The following is a 17,344-nucleotide window of genomic DNA, read 5'->3' on the forward strand; positions in this document are numbered from 1 at the left end:
AAAACGTAACACGTAAACGAGCAACGATCCCTTGAATCGCTACTCGCATACCTGCACAATTTTTGCAAATGTCCAAGCACAAAACACTTTTTAATTTCACTTCACTTCACTGCACTTTCACTTTAATACTTCATTTTTGTAATCGGGTCTAGTACCACGACTACGACTTACAAACTAATAAGGCTTGGCCTTGAAAAAATCAAGAGAGAATGCTAAATTAATTAATTGATAAATTAATTAAATTGCATTTTCATCTTTTCTCTTGATTTTTGGTTTCCCAACCCCAGATACAAGCTTCTCACGTATTAGAGGAGAATACGAAGAGAAACATGAAAGCTTGCTCTGACCCTGCCTACTTATAAACTAAACTCAATCACACCAGAAGTAAACTACCTGCCTGCCTATCGCTATATTTAAAAAAGGGCAAAAATCATTCTCACAAAAATTCACTCCACGGTTCTCATACAACCACCCGGGTGCAAAATGCCTACACCTAGGGAGAACGTCCCGGGACGCCTCCGACACCCGAGTTCAATTCAACTTTCACACTCTAATAAAATCATACCTTTTTGCTGAAATCGACTGACAAATAATAGTGAACATTATGCTAAAGTAATACATTTCATTTTCGTATTCTATTGAATTATCTAATGTAAAAATTTTTCAATTTATTCTTGATAAGTATTTTGTAATGGTATAGTAAGTTAAGATTGTTAATAAAGGATACAAATCCCACATCCTAACCACACACACACATGTGGAATTTGTATCGTGGTTCACTACTTTTGTCAGTCGCCAAAATGTATTACACTTAAAACTAAACCTTGTCCACCGCCCTCCACCCACGCGAGTACATCTAAGTACCCGAATGAGCTTTGGGCATAAAAATGAACAAGGCCAAGATATTTGCACCTACCAGTTTTCTTCATGTGTGCTGAAATGCCTAAGCTAAAACGTATGATTAGCAAAAACTAAAGATGATATTCTCACTTTATTAAAAGTAAGAATATCGGCGAAATTTCACGGCTCCGATTTAGTGTACGGGCTGGCACCCCCGGGGGGTGGAGTATATAGTCGGATAGCTTGGAGGATGACCGCGAAAGAAAGACAGAGTGATTGGAGGTAAAAGGACATGCGTAACGTGGTGTGAGGTCAGTCGAAGACGAGAGCGAATGGAGAAGATAGCGATGAAATAAACGTTTTTACCAGACTATTTAATGAAAGTGACTCAACTTTGCAAATATAAAGCTTGAAGAGCAAATACAGAAAAGCAAAATTGAGCAATTATGACGTAAAACATGGTGCACTGCTAATATCAGCTGGCAACGGAGGTTTTTAGGCCCCCTGAACTTGCGCTCGACGCTACATACCACCCACCCCGCCTGGACGTCGTAACGCCAGGTCAGGATGCACCCCTTCGCTAAGAGCGCTACCCGCCCGTCCAACACGTTGCATCCAACGGTGTCAGATTTGCGGACGCCCATAGTATAGACAAAAGGACTACAGTTTAGAATATGATAACATATTTTCATATGTTCCATATTCTAAAGCTGCGCCTGCAAAGGCCTAGTAATGCATGGGTTTATCTCCCATGAGATGGTGTTTCACGGTCTTATGCCGCGGAATCCTTGTAACTAATTTGATTAAATAAATAAAATATTGGATTGAGTTTAAAAACCAAAAGGATTCCCACCGAATACTAGTCAGTGCATTGTCATATTTACTCTCGCATTGGAAATTTTTCGCAACACTAATTAAAATAGAAAATCCTGATCTAAAAACATGACTAGTACATAAACATCTAACGGGCTAATATTTCACTACACTGGGGTATGCGGGTGGATAAATGATTGTGTGATAGAGTTCGTGAGGCTGAAGTGTGAATGATGAGTGTTTATGATCGAGAACCGTGAACGTGACAGAATGAAATTGAAGTATGAACGAAGAGCTTTCTACAATGCTTGAAGAGCAAATACTGAAAAGCAAAATAGAGCAAGTATGACGCTAACATGGTGCACTTCTAATATAGGGCTGGCAACGGAGGTTCTTAGGCCCCCTGAACTTGCGTTCGACGCTACCACCACCCACCCCGCCTAGGATAGGATGCACCCCTTCGCTAAGAGCGCTACCCGCCCGTCCAACACGTTGCATCCAACGGTGTCAGATTGACGGACGCCCATAGTATAGACAAAAGGCTGCAGTTTACAATATGTAACATATGGTCGTGCGCCACATTCTAAAGCTGCGCCTGCAAAGGCCTAGTAATGCATGGTTTTATCTCCCATGAGATGGTTTCACGGTCTTATGCCGCGGAATCCTTGTAACTAATTTGATTAACTAAATAAAACATTGACTTTCAAAACCAAAAGGATTCCCACCCTATACTCGTAAGTGCAACGTCATATTTACTCTCGCGTTATTTTTCGCAACACTAATTAAAACTGAAAATACTGATCTAGCAACATGACTAAAGGGGAGCTTTAAATTATGCTTGAAGAGCAAATATTGAAAAGCAAAATTAAGCAAATATGACTCCACATGCGTCCACTGCTAATATCAGCTGGCAACGAAGGTTCTTAGGCCCCCTAGTTCATACGCCAGACGCTACATACCACCCATCCCGCCTGTTTAAGGCACCTGGCCGTAATGGCACCTGGCCATTAAGGCAGGATGCACCCCTTCGCTAATAGCGCTACCCACCCATCGAACACGTTGGATGCAACGTGTTCGAGTGGTGGACGCTAATAGTATAGGCAAAAGGACTTTAAGACAGCTTAGCGTATGGACTGCGACATACTTAAATGTCCCGTACTCTATGGCTGTGCCTGCAAAGGCCTAGTAATGCATGGTTTTATCTCCCATGAGGTGGTGTTCACGGTCTTATGCCGCGGAATCCTTGTAACTAATTTTATCACATAAAAACCAAAAGGATTCCCACCGAATACTAGTCAGTGTATAGTCATATTTACTCTCGCGTTGGAAATTTTTCGCAACACTAATTAAAATAGAAAATCCTAATCTAGAAACATGTCTGGTACATTAATATCTAACGGGGTAATATTTCACTACACAAAGGTATGCAGGTGGATAAATGGTTATGAGACAGAGTTCGTGAGGTCGAGAACCGTGAATGTGACAGAATGAATTTCAAGTTCGAAAAGGGAACTTTATACAATGCTTGAAGAGCAAATACTGAAAAGCAAAATTGAGCAACTATGACACTAACATGGTGCACTGCTAATATCAGCTGGCAACGGAGGTTCTTAGGCCCCCTGAACTTACGCTCGACGCTACATACCACCCACCCCGCCTGGACGTCGTAACGCCAGGACAGGATGCACCCCTTCGCTAAGAGCGCTACCCGCCCGTCCAACACGTTGCATCCAACGGTGTCAGATTTGCGGACGCCCATAGTATAGACAAAAGGACTACAGTTTAGAATATGGTAACATATTTTCATATATTCCGTATTCTAAAGCTGCGCCTGCAAAGGCCTAGTAATGCATGGGTTTATCTCCCATGAGATGGTGTTTCACGGTCTTATGCCGCGGAATCCTTGTAACTAATTTGATTAAATAAATAAAATATTGGATTGAGTTTAAAAACCAAAAGGATTCCCACCGAATACTAGTCAGTGCATTGTCATATTTACTCTCGCATTGGAAATTTTTCGCAACACTAATTAAAATAGAAAATCCCGATCTAAAAACATGATTAGTACATAAACATCTAATGGGCTAATATTTCACTCTACCGGGGTATGCGGGTGGATAAATGATTATGCGATAGAGTTCGTGAGGCTGAAGTGTGAATGATGAGTGTTTATGGTCGAGAACCGTGAACGTGACAGAATGAATTTCAAGTACGAAAGAAGAGCTAGTATTGAAAAGCAAAATAGAGCAACTATGACGCAAAAATGGTGCACTTCTAATATCAGCTGGCAACGGAGGTTCTTAGGCCCCCTGAACTTACGCTCGACGCTACATACCACCCACCCCGCCTAGAACAGGGTGCACCCCTTCGCTAAGAGCGCTACCCGCCCGTCCAACACGTTGCATCCAACGGTGTCAGATTGACGGACGCCCATAGTATAGACAAAAGGCTGCAGTTTATCAAATGGAAGATTTGGTACTCCGCCACATTCTAAAGCTGCGCCTGCAAAGGCCTAGTAATGCATGGTTTTATCTCCCATGAGATGGTGTTCACGGTCTTATGCCGCGGAATCCTTGTATATAATTTGATTAATTAAATAAAACATTGAGTTTAAAAAGCAAAAGGATTCCCACCGAATACTAGTAAGTGCATCGTCATAGTTACTCTCGCGCTGAAAATTTTTCGCAACACTAATTAAAATAGAAAATCCTGATCTAGCAACATGACTAAAGGGGAGCTTTAAATTATGCTTGAAGAGCAAATATTGAAAAGCAAAATTGAGCAAATATGACTCAAACATACGTCCACTGCTAATATCAGCTGGCAACGAAGGTTCTTAGGCCCCCTAGTTAATACGCCAGACGCTACATACCACCCACCCCGCCTGGACGTCGTAACGCCAGGACAGGATGCACCCCTTCGCTAAGAGCGCTACCCGCCCGTCCAACACGTTGCATCCAACGGTGTCAGATTGACGGACGCCCATAGTATAGACAAAAGGACTACAGTTTAGAATATGGTAACATATTTTCACATGTTCCGTATTCTAAAGCTGCGCCTGCAAAGGCCTAGTAATGCATGGGTTTATCTCCCATGAGATGGTGTTTCACGGTCTTATGCCGCGGAATCCTTGTAACTAATTTTATTAAATAAATAATATATTGGATTGAGTTTAAAAACCAAAAGGATTCCCACCGAATACTAGTCAGTGTATAGTCATATTTACTCTCGCGTTGGAAATTTTTCGCAACACTAATTAAAATAGAAAATCCTGATCTAGGAACATGACTGGTACATTAATATCTAACAGGGTAATATTTCACTACACAAAGGTATGCAGATGGATAAATGATTATGTGATAGAGTTCGTGAGGCTGAAGTGCGAATGATGAGTGTTTAGGTTCGAGAACCGTGAACGTGACAGAATGAATTTCAAGTTTGAAAGGGGAACTTTATACAATGCTTGAAGAGCAAATACCGACCCCGCTGGGGGCCAGCCCATATACTAAACTGATGCCAATTTCACGAGTAAAATCGGAATAACGTTTCAATTTCAAGAGCGATTTCGTTATCAAAGTAAGTAGTTATAATAATTAATAGTATTCATGCTTATTACTTTGATATTGAAATCCGCTCATCGCGAAATAAATTCTTGTACATATAAAAATGAAAGTGTATTGTGAAGTCGGAGGGTCATCCGACTTCTCTACATTTTTAAATTCGAAATCTATATATGTATATATGTACAAGAAAACCCTATCCTGAGCTAAGGCATAAAATACACAAAAAAGCAATTTGCACGATTATCATTGTATAAAATGATACAGTGATATTCGTGGGTCACTATGCTCGCTCAAAAAATAAAAATTACAACCAATTTCCGTGTCGCTACGGACCATTCGTCCTACGACATGATGGGAACCGGAGGAACTTTAAAGCATGCGACTCACCGATCGTTGACTTGCACCACTGCACTCACCACGTATCTTAGATTGATCCATGATTGCCCATAGCTCGTCTGTTGGCTCGTCAAAGAAACGGTACCCCTACTGGCCAAAGCACTCATCTGGAAGCATAAAAATAACGATTCTTGAACGATATATATTTTCTCTCAATTTGTTGTAATTGATATACTAATACATAAGATAATTCAAAAATATGCATGCAAAATTATATGGGAATAACTACACCATAAAACACGGTAAAACACATGCAAATACATCCCATAACACGTAGGTAACTACACCATAAAACATTTGCAAAATCATAGTAAAACACATAGGGTAACACTCCATAAAACCCACTAATAAATCCGTATAAATATGCCAAAACACATAGGGTACCACTACATAAAACCCACTAATAAATCCGTAAAAATATGCCAAAGCACATAGGGAACTACACCATAAATCACAATAAAGCACATGCAGGTACATGGGGTACCACACCACACGGCACAATAATGCACTTGTATAAAAATGTCAAAACACATGGGTGACCACACCATAAAACGCACTAATATATCCGTATAAATATTCCAAAACACATGGGAAACACTATACGAAACACCATAGGCACACGCAGTAACACTTGTGGTAACACACTGATAAATCCATGCACGAATATCCATGGTGTCAACCCTTACCGGCATATGTTTGACAGCTCCATCCGTATCCTTCGTCGGTCGCGATAAGACTGATTCGATTTGACCTCTCTGTAGGTCGCGCTAGTACCGACGCGCTGCGCGCGCATTCAAGCATGGCGTTCCGCTTCACCGGTCCCGCGGCCGGCTACATTTAACTATTTTTCTATCTGATATTTGTTAATATTTGTTTAATTATTATTTTATATTTTACAATTGTTTGTTAATCAAATTATTGTTAAATCTATTTAAATTGTTTATTTCTTTACATTTTCGCGCGGATATATTGCAAAATTTTGTTTAATTACTCTATTAAAAATTATATAATTATTACTTTTAATTTTACAATTGTTTATTAATCAAATGATTGTTATATCTATTTAAATTGTTTATTTCTTTAATTTTCGCGTGGGTATATTGCAAAATTTTGTTTAATTATTCTATTAAAAATTATATAATTATTATTTTTAATTTTACAATTGTTTATTAATCAAATGATTGTTATATCTATTTAAATTGTTTATTTCTTTAATTTTCGCGTGAGTATATTGTAAAATTTTGTTTGATTATTCTACTGAAATTTATTTAATTACTATTTATAATTTTACAATTGTTTGTTAATTAAATTATTGTTATATCTATTGAAATTTATTATTTTTATAACTTTTATACACGGATATCCAGTAAATTTGTTTGAATTATTTAATTTTTATACAATATTAAGGGGTAGACACGGGTAATGCAGCGAGGTGACATTACCGGCAAAAATGGGCCTATCTAGGATTAATTTATGAATGATTCTTAATCTACATACTAGTAGCGACTTTCTAATATAGGTTTTGTAAGAATCCAGTCACTAATTAATTAATTATGAACCCAAAATTGCTAATTCTCCACTCTACATTGTATCGTCGTCGACGGTTCGGTCATCGCACACATATTCAAATATACGAGCTGCGAATGAGCGCGCGGTCGAGCGCAGAAAACGAACGAACTGCGCCCTACAGAAAAAACGAGGAAGTAAATTTGTGGTCTGTTTTACCTTTTTGACATGATTCACATGATTCGGACTAACCCAAGTTTGGATTATACCGTAGATAAACTATGTGTTCGAAGTAACTGTAATGGTAGTCGGTAAATTACGGCGGTACTTCCGCTACTTTTCGATAGATAGTGCCAGTGTTAGTCGGTTATTATTATTCTAATAAAATTTATTTAATTACAATTTTTTAATTTACAATTGTTTATTAAGTAAATTGTTATAATTATTGAAATTTATTATTTTTACTACCTTTATGCGTGATTATTTAAATTGTACGATAACATATATCCCTCTTGTTCCTACGGGTGGTAAGAGACTGCAATCATATAGGGTAGGGAAAGATGGCATTCATTCAATAATTATTGCTGCGATTTTCAAATTTTTTTTCAAGAATTAAATCAAATATTTAGACAAATACAATTTACTAATTATTTATTGCTTTTAGATTAAAGGCTTTTAGGTTAAATAACACAGACAGTAATTGCAAGTTAGAAACTCACCACTTACGTACATTAATTGTTTCATATTATTAAGAAAAATATCCTACTATAAAATTGTGCGCATTACACCCTGTATAGAAAACTCGTTATCCCTGTTATCATTTCGCAAGAGTATTGATATTTGGTCTTCGTACAAAGAACACATCGTTAAACCTAAGCGATTGATCGTTAAATAAGGCACTTACAGAAACTACAATAACCATAATAACAGCAAACGTCTCTGCAATGTAGAAAAATATCGTTAAGAAAGCATTGTGTGCGAACCATAAAAGCTCTTAAATTCCTTTAGTTGATTATTCGTATCTCTTTCTAAATCCTAAGTTAATTTAATTCTGTAACTTTGTTCGTTCTTCATTTTGGTATATCAAACTTATGAAATAATATATATTGTTATCGAAATAGATAGAAAATAGGTAAGGTACAGCGTGATTCGAAAAAGCCTCCACGTTCCTTGAGAATATAAACCGAGCTATAACTGCGCGGATCCTCTCCATGCGGAATCGAAACCGCACGCGGTGTCGGAGTCTGAATCGTTGTTCGGTTGGGTCCTCGGCGTGGTGTTGGAGTTGACTGCCGTCGTGGACGTTGGTCGACGATGAATGGAATGACTGGAACGAGAAACTTTTCCTTGAAGCAACGGAGTGCTGGGTTGACTGGCGACTTGCTGGTCTCTGGAGGCGCTAAAATCTTGAGCTCGTCGACTCCTCCTCTTCTTGATGGGCGCGTACTTTGGTGGCGGCATCACCTTCTGGTCCACCTTGGCGGAAAATAAAACGAGAGATTTTAAATACCGAGAGAAGCAGAGAAATCCACGTAAGATTTTCTTTCTTTCACCTGTACGTTGTCCGCCGATCCCCAGGTCTTGTGTATCTTCTCGTGGTTGCTGCTCGCGCTGCTAGTTGCCACACCCAGGAACTGGCTGAACGCTTCCGTCGTACGTTTCACGCGTACGTTCAACGAGCCAATTCGCAGGAAACCAAGATCTTTCTCTGCGTGTTCAAGCAATCATCGTGTTACCACGTCTCATCGATTACCATGTCACTACTACGCTTCCTCTCGATTAAAGCTTACACTTTTTTCTCTTCCGAACCTTTTACAAGTAAATAAGAACAACGAGGATACCCGTTGCCTTTTCTTTCGTCCTGTGCAGTTTCGCATGCATCTAATCAGAGAAGATTGGAAAAAAGGGGCTAAGGGAGAAACAGAGAGACCGTGGCATCGTTGAAAGATTTACTAAGGAAGGTGGTAGCTAAGTATACTATGTGAATTTATAAGAAATAGAATTTAGAATCGATTGAGAACAGAGATAGAGGTTCGTGTGCAGGAAGAGTGTGCTATAAACTATATCCATCATTTTTAATTCAACATAGGAAAAGTCGACAACGGAAAACGTAATATCGAAGCATTCTCTGCAATTTTCCTCCACCAATTTTCTTCTGTATCAAAGATCCTTATAATCAACACCTTTTTATCAACACCAACTCTACCAAGAAGAAGTATCGACAAACTAACTGTGCGCAAAAATAAGTAAGGTCGCTCGAAGATATACCAGTGACAGCTTAGACATTGAAACCATTCTACTAAATAATGTGATACGCTACATCATGTACATAGAACTCGAATCATGCAATAAATTATGTAGCTCCATTTAATTAGCGTTCGTTTCATGCGGATTATCAGAATCTTACCTGCATGCTTTTTCCTTGCTTTTATTTCTGAAATAAAATAGAAAATCATTTGAGACTGTCTCGTTGAAGGCGCATACGCGCGCGGACGTCGGATCGAGGATCTTGAAAGGTGCAGTGGACCAAGTGTAAATGGCGAGATTAAATGGGATTAGTCGTAGTGGTTAAAGAAACACTTGGACTACGTTGTTAGGACGACAGATAGTTTCTATACTCGCAAACTATCGTTATTGATTAATTCTACAAATGGAAGAGTTCGAGTTTGGTAGCCCGGTACAAAGAATTCTAAAAAGAGGTAAATCTACATGAAAAAGTAAATCGAAAATGTAGAGCGACATTATTTCATACGAGACTTCATTTTCGAATGAATTAAAGTTGAAAATTAATTGAAAATTCAATATTTTAAATATACCGGAAAAAACAAATGGCGCCATCTACCGTTTGGTGCACCAAATGAGCTTCTTAAATTCGCCGATAGGTTGCGCAAAAATTACTTCTCTTTTTAGTTCCTCTCGTTGGCACCAGGGGGCGCCTCTATAGAAATTGCGGCTTTTTTAAACATTTTTCAGAGAAGCACAATTGATTTTTAGCACGGATTTACATCGAACTCTTCCCGAAAATATTTCCTATATTAGTTTCACTGTTCTTGACGATCGACGTGAGAAAGTTAATCCGGTTAAAAAGAGTAGTTCGTTACTTTGAAATCGCGTGACATTAATCGAGCTTTCGAAAACGTGCCCCCATCCCTCGTTTGCGATACATTGCGTTCGATGACCCGTGGAAAAATTGACGCGAATCTGGAAAATTATTGGCGAATACGCGTTTTTCATGCTCGCATGCTTTATTATCACGCGTAACGGTGACAACAAAGAAAACACTGATTACAATTGTTGTTAACCGGCGATGCGAATCATTTTAACTATGTAAAAGATGATTGAATATTAAATTTTTAATTTTCTTTTGATTTAATGTTCATTTATATTCGTTCGGATCGCCGGCTACATGTTAAATCACAACATCTACAGTGCTGGGTGTGTTTTCAGGTACTACTGCCACTTCGATTGCTCGCGTATCGCAGCGACGTTTTATTTCTTTTTCTTGGCTCGCATCGAACACGCGTCGATTTCAAGATAGTTACATGTATCCTGAGAATAATCGATAAGCACAGAATACTCAGCGAACTCGACGTTCAACAATAACAACGATAACAACAACAGTGATAACAATAGTTGACGTGATAACAAGAGGCATCGTTCGCGATTACAAAGACGAGAACGTCACAAAAGTATGTTCCATTTGGACATAGAATTAGGACCACGTGTGACAAAATTGTATTTTAATAAAATGGCAAACAGACAAGTGATATATTACTGGGATATATCTTCTTATTTATTGTTATGGGAAAAATTGTGACACTATTTGCAAAAATAAAACTTGTAGGTCTTTGGCAAAAGAATGAAAGATATTTTAATTTAACTAAAAATATGAAAAAATATAGAAAATATTAAGTGGTCCTAATTAGTCAACTGGTGACGCGGATTCTCGTCAAAGGTACACGACGTCAAGCGATCGCAATTCTTTTGGAAAGAAATCAAGAATAAACGGGTCCACCATCGAGATACAATAAATAGAATGAAACGAGTACGTTTGAGGTACCCTACGAGAAATAAATCTCGAAGGTCCGCGAACATAATCAGAGAGTGGATCCGAGGATTCTCCGCGAATATAAAATACTCACGTCAGCGTCGACAAAAGTGACAGTCATACTTTACTCTAAGGTGCGGCTACTTTAATCTTGCGACACAAGCGCTTTACTACTTTAGCAGAGGTGTGCTTCTGAACTTGCCTGAGCGTAGCGGCAGCAGTAATCCCTACAACAGAAGAATACTTCCAGAGCCCCGATACTCACCGAGAACAGAGAACAGAGGAGGAGAGGAAAGAGCCCAATACACCCATTTCCGCTGTCTATTCAAATATCGTGTCGTCGATTCATGGGCTACCTGTGGCTATACCTTAACTCCTCGTCGGGACAGCGTCAAGCAAGCTGAACATTCATGCCGATGACATGGGATTAAACGAGAAAGCGATTGCTGTCCAATTAATAAAATAAGAATTTGGAAAAAAAAAAAATGGAAGGTTTAGATTAGGTGGAGAATCTTGCATTTGGTCGTTTGAACAGTTAATTTGATACCCGAATTTAATAATTAGAATAACACGTCGATGCGTTAATAAAATGTTAAAATGAAAATTTCAATGAAATATATATTCTCTTCGTTCAACGGACTCGTTTCGCGAAGCATGAACCTGCAGAGGAATAAATTGATTAGAAGATAATTACTTTAGGTTTATCAAGCGACTGGACGTGTTAATTAAATCTCCAACGTTTTAGATTTCAGATATGTCAAGGCTACCATTCTACCAAGATTTATAGATGGAACATGCTTTAAGATTGAGACCCCAGCTACCAGAATATTTAGTTGTTTATTATGGAAAAAAAGAATGATCAGGTGTGTGCTCGTGATGTTCACGAACAAGTTAATATTTCATGTACCAGCAGCATGCACGTCTGGAAAAGTGTGGTAACTAGGAAGCGAAGTGAAGACACGACAAGCGAGTTCTTCGTGACGTGCACGCGATCAAAAGAAAGCCGATAATACAAATAAAAGCCATGAAGAATAAGACTGAGAGCAAAGGCGAAGCGTATGAAAGCGATGCAAACTGCGCTGTGTACCTGCTCATGTAATTCTATAATTGCTTTATCGTGGCGATTGAGCATTCGTTTGAATCGACAACCTGTGTCGATTTTCTTCTAAAATACTGAACAGTATATTATTGATTTTCGATTAATCCTTCTATCAGTAACGTGTACACCATTGGTCAAAGGTGTAACTTCGGTTCTTCAACTTTTGCATCCTTGTATTTTAAAATTAAAAATTTTCAATATTAAAACTTCGATAATTGCCTATGTAAAGATTAATCTATAGAATAAAGATGCTTCGTTTAAATTTCGAAAAAATTTACTTTACTTAAAATTTATATCCAAAGATTCTTTACCCCTTTTAATATAAGAAAAAATGTCTTATCTGTTACACCCTTGACAAATTGACGCATAAAATTATGAAATTATTTTCGACGGTTTTATTCATAAACTTTCTTCGATCGTATCTTTTGATAATATCCACGGTGGTTTAAATTGACACGGTTAATAGAGCGTACTTTTACTTGTTAAGTACTTACTGCGGAAGGTGTCCTGACTGACAGCGGCCTCCTGAGAGACCAAGTACTGTCTGGCCTTCTTTCCACTGTAATCGCGTATCTCTTGATTCGCACCTGTAAACGTGGACATTTTATGTTAATTTTTATGAACTCCTCAAGTTTATCCGTTCATCGTTCGCCCTACTCTTTCAATTTCGTTAAAAAAAATATAAATGAGACATTACTAATGTATTTGTTGAAATATTCGATTGTATCGTTACGCTTTAATTGGGAAGAAAATTGTACTTTGTATTAGCATATATCGTGTACAAGATTTAGCTGATTTTTTATTAAGAAAGTAATCTCATTCTGAATGAAAAACGACGCGGTTAACAGGTTAAAGATACGCACGCTATTCTCAAGTATATTCTAGCACGCGTATGTAATCCTTTGAGGACGATGAACTGTTTATATATAATGAATTTAATTAAATATATTCCCGCTATAAACGTAGAGTATTAAGAATTTTTTGGATTGGAAATGAGAAGGTATACAATAATTTATTGACGTCCCTGACTTACCATAAACCTGGACCAACAGATTGAAGATATTCTCGTGATCAAACTGCATCGCTATATGTAACGGTGTGTATCCCTGGAAAAAATCACGGTAAATCTCATCTGACACCCAGAAGGGAAATCATTTAACGAGGATCGAGTCAATTTTAACGGAGGAAAACCTCGGGAACGCACGCAACCGGGTACACAGGAAACAGAATTTCCATTGATACCTTATCGCGGTTACACTCTGTTCTACGGTAAACTGCGTGGAAGAACAGGGACGAATAAATGGAGAGGAGAAAGGGAGGAAAAACCGGGGAAGAAGCCAGCCCCATAAAGACAATGAGGAATTAATGGGCGTCGCGTTATGAATATCATTTGGAGCGTGCGAATTCGCATTTCCGCGACGCAACAATATTATCGCAATATGTGCGTGCACGAACGCGAGATCGAAACGCGATGCGGCGAAAATGAACCTTGCGTGTGCGACGATAGATCGGTGCACGCACGAACTTTCCGACTTTCCGACTTTCCGACTTTCATCCGGCACGGATCTTTGCTGCGCTTAAATACCGTGCGTCGCCGACTCTCCGGACGGATCCTCGTAGGGAAGCATAGTCTCGTCAGTTTGATTAAACAAGAACTGAGAGGTCAGATCTTTCTGTTCTTCGATCAGCTTTTACCAGCAGAACTTGGACTGCTAAATTATTCAAAAGATCGAAATCTTAAAGGTCGAGCTGCTGAATTATTAATTTATAGACCTTATTGGGTAGGTGCGTGTGCAGCTATCTCGACAGGGAGACGCATTAGTCAAACGGTCGATTCGATCGAATGAATCTACTTTTACTCTCGTTTCGTATTGTTAATATCTTTGTAAAAGCGAGAAGGTGGCAGCTGTTTCCTGATGTAGCGAAGGAAAAGCTGCCCTCTCTCACCTGCCGCCCTCCGCGCGATACTAATTGCCAGATAACGTCCCTCCGATGTTTCCTTTACTGTGACACGATTTCGTGTACCATCGATTCGATACGTACACTCCTTTGAAACGATGCCATTCTCTCGATCAAAGAGAAGGGAGTCACAATCCTTTGCACTTCCACTTAATCAAAGGATGCCATCTTTGCTCGAGGATGTACATGCCATTTCACAGGGAACCTTCGAAACGCCTCGCGTTTATATCGCTGGCGTGTGCACTTGAGACGTTTGCACCGTATCGTTTGCATCGTAATTGCGTGTCGCGGCTGTATCAAACGGTCTGATACGCTTTGTGTAACTACGAAGGAAGAACGTGTTATTAGAGCGCGATGAGCGATCGCATTGTCACGGGGTTCCATCGGAAGGTGCAATTTCTCCTTCGGATAGATATGCATTGTTCGTGTCTCGATTGATACGTTATATATCATTGATTAGATTACGTTGGGACAGTATACGTGTTAGAAATTGAAGAAATTGCTTTGACAATGAAGGAAGATCGATGGCGATGGTCGAGACAGCGACGAAATGACCCGAGCAAACCGGTACTCACGAATGCGATCACGTATCGGTCGTTTATGATGTCCGGTTCGATAAGTGCGACAAATTGCGCATAATCGTGTGCGTGCACCGGTGATTATCCCGTGCAAGTGAAAATATTCGAACAGCGAAAGTGCATCAAACTTTTGATGCACGACTCGAGGACCATCGGCATGAAGAAACATCTGTTGTCAAAGAAACTTTTATAAAGAATATTTCGAACAGTTAAAATGAAATATCCATTCGACAGAAGATAGACTACGAACACCAGTTGCAAAGTTCACTGGCACGACAGGGCGAGAATTATCGAGGTTACAAGGAACGGGACGACTAAAAAATTGAATCGCGTCCCATAAACTCTCTCAATATCGCATTCCGCAATAAACCGTAGTGACAAATGCGTCGAAACCGCGATCATAAGCGGACGCGTTATCGAAGCGAGAAAGTGATCCAGCGAACGCACCCCTCGGCCAGACTTTGAAAAGGGGTTGCAAGCGACGAGGAAGGGACGAGGGAGAGAGTTATTCAGCGAGCATCGGCTCTAATTTATTTCACTTTAAAGTCCCCGCGTATAGGTAGGCGAGAAGTCAGCCGGTCGCATATAGAGGGCCACACACGGTAGGAATAGGAAATGGGCACGTATGGGGTGACTCCGGAGTCACCCTTTTTCCAACTCCAATAGCCTGCGACACGTGTGTCCTCGCGACAAGTGGCGCGACACCCTCTAACTTCACGCATGCTCACTCACTCTCACCCTTTTTCTATTTCGTTCTCAACACGTAAGCGAACGTGGTTCACCCCGTCCCTTTTCCCTTTATATTAGCTTGCTGCATAACTTCTGCCCGACACTTTGTTTCTTTAACGGGCTAGGCCTATTCGGAACGAATCCGATTTTTTAAAAAATCGATTAACACTTTTTTACTTTTAAAAAACTACATCTTCAGAAATTTCTAGTCATTTTTTAATATTAAAAATAATGAAGGGATTGGATAGCGACCATAGTTGTTTGAAAATGGATTACTGATACAATATACTGAATTATCGAATTTGTGAGAGTTGTATCCTAGCAGACAAAACTTGTGCAGCGACCTAATACTTTCGACGATATTTTAAAGTAGCATTGTCCCGACACGCGGAGTCACCGAGCCTCGAGACAATATCGCGTCGTCGTCACCCTCACCACCCTCGATGAACCCTTCCCTCTTCACCCTACCAGCCTCCCAAGGATTTCCTCCTGCCTTGGTGTCTGGTTCCTTTCTGGTTTTTCCCTTCCTTCTCGCGCGACAGCCTTCGGGAACGGGACAGCTGCCGGCCACCAATATCACGCACGCGTATATCACCGTTGAGGATTTTCAATTTTAATATTTTCCTACATCGGCAACGCCTTTACGAGCAGCTAAATCATAACGGCCCCACCCTCCGAGAGATATTCCGACATTTTGTATTTCGACACCCTCGGATTATTGGTTCCTATAAGCCGTGAGTTTCACCTTTCTTCTTCATTCGACTTCCAGGTATCCGAACAGTTTTCCTGTCCGCATCTGGACGTGTCCGTCGAGAGAAATTAGTCGCCCCGTTTCTTTTGGTGGATCACGCGTGGATCCTTTCGGATCCGCGTAGACCACGTCCTCTAGGTATGGCGGATCGTGGTCACGAGCGTAATCTGTCACCGGTACCGCTTCCAGCGTAGTTTTCTACTGCTTATCGCGGCATCGGCTCGCATTTAATCCCTGCAAAAAACGGTGCCCGTTCCCCACGGGGACCGTAAAGCCGCCCGTGTGGCGCCTGCATCCTTGCCGGGCGTACGACAGCCAACGACAATGGCGATCCCACCGGTGGACCCCCGAGACACCGGCGGAATCTGTCGCGCACACCGGGTGACCCGTTTCAAACGTATCTCCGACCACCGCTAATTAAGGAAGTAAAGGGTATCGTTTCAAAGAGATTAAATACCTGAACAGATAAACCCTAAAAAACTTTGGTCATTTAACAATTTGGTTGATTTGTCATTTCAAATGAATAATATCTGCGTTCGTTGTGATTCAAGGACGAATCCAATAAGCGGTAACTCGCAGGATCATTAGAGATCGCTTAAGGTGAAGCGATCATCATCGATAACGTGTCTTTGAACCTGCGATGCCTGGTAACCACCGAACGAACTGTTCAACATTGATGCTTACAAATGGCCTCGATATATTTGCAACGATTGTATCGATGCTTCGCTAACGATGTTTACACTGATATTGCATACAGAATGCACCGGTAGGACACTGAAAAAGTGCACTCGTTTCGTGGAACCCTCGTCGGTTCCCTATCTCTAATTAAACAAAAGATTAATATCTCGAACGTGTTACAAATTCCACGCAACTTATACGACAGCAAACGATGAATTAATCAAACGAATACGGCCAACAGAGGTAATAGAAAGATTACTGTTATTTCGATCGATGAAACCGAACGTTTGAAAAAGGGGGATGAAAAAGTAAAGTGTAACGCTTTCGATGATGGGACGCGAGGGAAGAGAATCGGATATTACACGGTGTAAAATCACGGCGTCC

The 17,344-nt window shown here is 40.1% G+C and overlaps 1 protein-coding gene across 9 annotated transcripts in view; it reads right to left on the reverse strand.

The window, feature by feature from the left end:
* Positions 1–7,752: 7,752 nt before the first annotated feature.
* The window catches only part of LOC114872288 (ankyrin repeat domain-containing protein SOWAHC), a 93,390-nt gene continuing 83,798 nt past the window's right edge, over positions 7,753–17,344 (reverse strand). For 6 of the 9 annotated variants that reach the window (XM_029179354.2, XM_029179356.2, XM_029179360.2 and 3 more), the window contains 5 exons: positions 13,299–13,371; positions 12,760–12,852; positions 9,526–9,552; positions 8,672–8,826; positions 7,753–8,594 (listed from right to left, as the gene is read on the reverse strand). In XM_029179354.2, the coding sequence (XP_029035187.2) occupies positions 8,307–8,594; positions 8,672–8,826; positions 9,526–9,552; positions 12,760–12,852; positions 13,299–13,371 (636 nt within the window). In that variant the 3' untranslated portion in view covers positions 7,753–8,306. Of the gene's footprint in view, positions 8,595–8,671; positions 8,827–9,525; positions 9,553–11,368; positions 11,394–12,759; positions 12,853–13,298; positions 13,372–17,344 lie in introns of all 9 variants that reach the window. The other 3 variants (XR_003788744.2, XR_003788745.2, XM_029179361.2) reach the window with 3 other exon arrangements.

The sequence above is a fragment of the Osmia bicornis genome, chromosome 5 (genome assembly GCF_907164935.1).
Source record: "Osmia bicornis bicornis chromosome 5, iOsmBic2.1, whole genome shotgun sequence".
In the NCBI taxonomy this organism is placed as follows: Eukaryota; Metazoa; Arthropoda; class Insecta; order Hymenoptera; family Megachilidae; genus Osmia; species Osmia bicornis.